Source organism: Prosopis cineraria, unplaced genomic scaffold, assembly GCF_029017545.1.
Source record: "Prosopis cineraria cultivar Desert tree isolate PC_DT_omini unplaced genomic scaffold, ASM2901754v1 PC1673, whole genome shotgun sequence".
NCBI classification, from domain to species: Eukaryota; Viridiplantae; Streptophyta; class Magnoliopsida; order Fabales; family Fabaceae; genus Prosopis; species Prosopis cineraria.
This window is the reverse complement of record NW_026556998.1, coordinates 16,426-21,240: the sequence shown is the minus strand read 5'-3', so window position 1 is coordinate 21,240 and position 4,815 is coordinate 16,426. Positions and strand designations below refer to the sequence as shown.

Below are 4,815 nucleotides of genomic sequence, written 5' to 3'. Positions count from 1 at the left end.
AACATATTTCCGAATTTAAATAATAGTTATATAGAGATGCTTATAAATTCCCTCATACAGATATATGCACGCACATATTCATGTAGCTGTAACCTCTCGCTAATATGGAAAAGTTTAATCTGGCCACATAAGATTGGAAAATAATATTACAAACAAAAAATATACACAATTTAAATAAATATTATTAATTTCATTATTATTAAAAAAAACAAGGGAAAATTACACACAAACTATGAGAGAGAAAGAAAAAATAGAAATACACTAGCCTCTCCCTTCTTCGTCCTCGACAATATTATCTGTAGGCGGGCTTACATAAGCCATATGAAAAATTCAAAATATAAAAACATTATATATACAAAATTGGCACTCATTGATGTATTACTAATATTAAAAAATAATTAAAATTTGAAGATTAAAACTTCCAGCTTAGGAGTCAATATGCCACTGAACAAGGAACAATGAAGAAAGTAATCAATGTGTTCCAGGCTCAACTCCAGCAGTCTTCAATGTCTCTGCAGTTCGAGGACTACCAAAAACAAAAACCAAAAAACAAAAAGAAACACTTTCTGTCAATCATAAGTTACTATAATGAGATATTTAGCATATTTGATTTATAACAATTAGATTGGTTTAATCTAATCATGAATATTGCGTATCGATGTGTGACTATTTCAAACCAGCTCAATTTATGTCATGTCTCATGATCCATTGTGTTCTCTATTATATTACAAAGCACCTCTAATTATTTTATCAAAATCAAATTTGAATTCAATGAGTGTCCTAATAACATTCATTTAATGAGTGTGTCAATTATAATTGTTAAACTTTATCAATACTTGACAATTATTAAGATATATTTTCTTCAAAAAAATCAAAATAATCAACACGATCATAACACTCCTTACTTATATCATTCCCTTTAAAAATATGAAATTTGATGCTTTTTTAATATTATATGACAAAATCTTTGATAGTCGTTCAATTAAATCAAATTATTGTTATTATGGCACATGAGACACATATTGAGTGAGTGAACTTAAGTCTCTCACTGAATTTAAATCTAACTGAAATCAAGTAGAAATGGTTATATAATTAATTTTGTCTGAAAACATAATAAACTTATAATTTTACGCCTACTTAAATGATTTTTTTTTTAAATTTGCGCTACATTCTCTTTCATAATTAAGGAGTTTAAATAGAATTAATAATAGAAAAACATAATTAATACCTCACCAAGTGTCTTATATTAAGTATTAAAAAATCTTTTTAGAAGGTGAAATATAATGGGGACTGGAGTAAGTACGTAACAAATTAAGATTGAATTGATCAGCCTGATTTGATTAGTTTTTGATCGATCAAACAAATGAAGAATGACTCACTGAGTGAAAGGGTTGGGGTGGACTGGATCGGAGAGGGTGTTTTTGTTTTCTTGGATGTGAGCAACTTTTCGAAGCATGGAACGATTAATGAACTTGTCAGCAGAATCAATGGTGAGGTCAGGTTCATCCACCTCGGGCATGGATTCTCTTCTCTTCTTGTTCACATGAACACTTGGAGACCTCACAAGTTGCTGATATGCAGTGTGTGCTGCTAACATCACAGCCACACTCACCATCCCAAATACTATCTGAACTGGTGCCCACTCCCCAATCCTATGTAACACATAATTTCACACTTCAACAAAACTATATAAAACGAAAGTTCTCGATGATTTAGGGTTTCTATTTTTTTTTTTGGATTTATATGACACATGCACAACACTTTATGTTTTGAATTAAATTGGATTTCTTATGTTTAATAGTCATACAATCAAAAGAGAAAATGACAGCCGGGCTTAAGAAATTGCCAAGAAATGAGTAATTGGACGTTTGGTCTCAAACTTAAAAGAATTGCAAAAAATAGGTTCAGGCTTGGGCCAGTTTGAAAATCAGCTTTTTATTTATTCTTAAATGATCCTTTTGTCATTTAAAAAAATCCTTAATCTGCAGCAGCCTCTGACAATCACACTTAATCACTAAAGACTTGAAGTATTGGAAGAATAATTAATAATGATTAAGTTGAACATTTTGTTTATAAAAGATGATGATAATTATATATTTAGTGACCTTTTAGAATATTTTTAAAATTTTTAATTTTTATTTGTACTTTAAATGTGAAATTTCTTCTTTAGTTTTTTTTTTCATAGTTAAGTTAAATTTTACAAAAAAAGTTGTGGGCTATAGGGTCAAGCTCGGAGCCATAATAATTCAAACCAGGCTTTAGAAAAGTACAAATACAATAGGAACGTGGTTTTTGGGCTCGAGCTCTAATGGGCTCGAGCTTAGCCCATTAAAGTTGGACCAGCCCATTTCTTGGTTTTAATTAGAAATTATGATTGGGTCGGGTTTCATACTAAACAAAGAATCAGAATTCATACTTGTGGCTGGAATTGGAAGCACCATGAATGTTTGCATGATGAGCATGTTCTGCGTCCAACGTGGCAGGTTTCATTTTTGGGGTTGTCGACGTGGCAATTGATCGTCTTCCTCCTCTCAGTTGTCCCACCATTGATCTCAAGCTTCCCTGCAACACCATTCCAACAAAACACACACATATATACATAAACATAATATATATCATTTTCACATGGCAATAACAGTCATTACTATGTGAGTCTCATGCATTATATAGCACTTGTTAATTAATTACCATTCTGAAGGCCATTTTCTCTGATCACGTATGCAAATTTTGCAGCAAAATTATAGTTTTGAGTTTGCTGGTTCGGATCTTTCTCACAGAGGATGTAACCATTTATATATAGATCAAGAAGCACTTGATATAGCCATTAATTAATCTGATGACGTGGATGATTCGATGGTGTAGATAGGAATTTATTTTGCTAATTAAGGAGGAGGCTGTGGATTAACCAGAGAGCTAGGGTTGTGCCTTTAACAGCCACTTGTCAGGGAAAACATCATTGAGTAATTAATTAAGTAAATTAATTGAAGCCTTTACTTAATATTCTTCTTTATCTATGGTCACTTTGAATCTTTGAGACCCAATGGAGCATACAAACTCAAGTTTTGGATTGCCTAATGATACTCTTAATTTCCCTTCCAGTGTTCAACTTCATGCATGATTATTAAAAATCGAATTAGGCTATGCTTGTTAGGTAGTGTTAAGATGAATTCTTATCTGAGGATATTTATGGTAGAATATTTTCTGATATTTACTTTAATATAATTATAATCTGCAGCCTATTGTTCAAATTTAGATGGTTTTGTTAAACTTAGATTGCTTAAATTTTAAATCTTTAACTATTAGTTTTTAATATTTTTAATTATAATAATATTCTTATTGTGTGGTCTTGTTTTTCTCAAAATAAAAAAAATTAGAATTAAGGTATATTTTAACCTTTAAACTTTTTTTTTTCAAAAAAACATTGAGCACATTGTATTGATGATGGGACAATTTTAGTCTTAAACTATTTGTTTGCAGAGCAAAAAACCTCTTGTGTTAAACAACCATTAACATGTTATTTTCTATTGACGTGGCATTGCGTGTGACTCATGCATAGTAATAAATAAGATTCTAACCATATCATTTGGTACTAATTTACTTTTGAACTTTTTTTTAAGAGTGCATGACACCTTAAAATTATTTTTTAGGAGCGCTAGCCACCTTAAAGTATTGTTAAAATAAAATTTAATAAATATTATAAAAATATTAATTTTTTAATATTTAATAATTTAAATATTATTTATAAATATTCACCCAAAAATTATAAATTATTTTTAAAATATTAACTGCTCAAACTAGTTTTTTAAAATTAATATATGACCTGCAATATTTTATATATCAACAATATTTTTAATATTGATTGAATTCTTTAAATTTTTTTGGTCATTCTCTATAATTTTTTTTTAATCAACTAACATTTTTCCTCCAAAAGATTATACCACTTAATTTAATATTTTTGATATTTTATAATTTTGTATTGAAAAATAAAGGGAATGAACTTCTAAATTAATGAAGAATTTTTTCTCCCACCATCTCTTCATTATTCTCTTGTTAAGAAACTTTTTTTTTTTTTTGTATCACATTAATAGAACTAGCAATATCTTTCAAATGAGCATTTTTGCTGGCATATTATTAGTCATGATTTGTCATGCTTTTTATTTTACCCTTAACAGTGCAGCATGCAAAGAGTATTAATTTTAGGTGATGCAATATTTTGGAAAAAAAATCATCAGTTGGCAACAAAAATTACAGAGAATGATCTAAAAATTTAAAAAACCTAACCAATATTAAAAATATGATTAAGTTTCGATTTGCAAAAAAGGTGTAATAATTTAGGCACTATCTCAAAGAGAGACTAGAAGATCGATATATAAAAAATAATAAGTCATTTATAAATTTATAAAAAAACTTGTTTGAGATGTATATTTAGAAAATAATTTATAAAATGTAGATGAATATTTATAAATAATAACATTTAAATTATTAAATATTAAAATATTTATCATTTTAGTAATATTTATTAAATTTTAGGGTTAAGGGGTAAAAATGACTCATGAGTTTTTTAAAGGGAGTATTGGGTATCCTTACCTTTAGTTAGAGCAATGTCACCCTTGAACTTTTTAAAAAGGGTGTAATTTTACCCTACCATCAAGGTTAATCGTTTGTTGATCATTTATTCAATTTTATTTGTCACGTGACAACGCCTAGCATTTTTTTAAAATTAAAAAGGAAAAACAAAAATAGGTGGCCTCTCTCTCTCTGCGTTCTTCTCTCTCCCTTCTTCCCCCCTCTTTCACCTCTCTTTGCCTCTCTCCG

General features: G+C 28.9%; 1 protein-coding gene across 2 annotated transcripts; it reads right to left on the bottom strand.

Moving 5' to 3' along the window:
• Positions 1 to 230: 230 nt before the first annotated feature.
• Positions 231 to 2,765, bottom strand: LOC129300605 (uncharacterized). Of its 2 annotated transcripts, XM_054939178.1 has the most exons (4): positions 2,689 to 2,765; positions 2,417 to 2,562; positions 1,380 to 1,652; positions 231 to 526 (listed from the first exon to the last, which is right to left on the bottom strand). In XM_054939178.1, the coding sequence occupies exons 1-4, from the start codon at positions 2,701 to 2,703 to the stop codon at positions 472 to 474; spliced, it is 489 nt and encodes a 162-aa protein (XP_054795153.1). In that variant the 5' UTR covers positions 2,704 to 2,765; the 3' UTR covers positions 231 to 471. The 2 variants fall into 2 exon arrangements, with proteins under 2 accessions (XP_054795153.1, XP_054795154.1); XM_054939179.1 differs by lacking the exon at positions 2,689 to 2,765 and having other exon boundaries at positions 2,417 to 2,574.
• Positions 2,766 to 4,815: the final 2,050 nt, after the last annotated feature.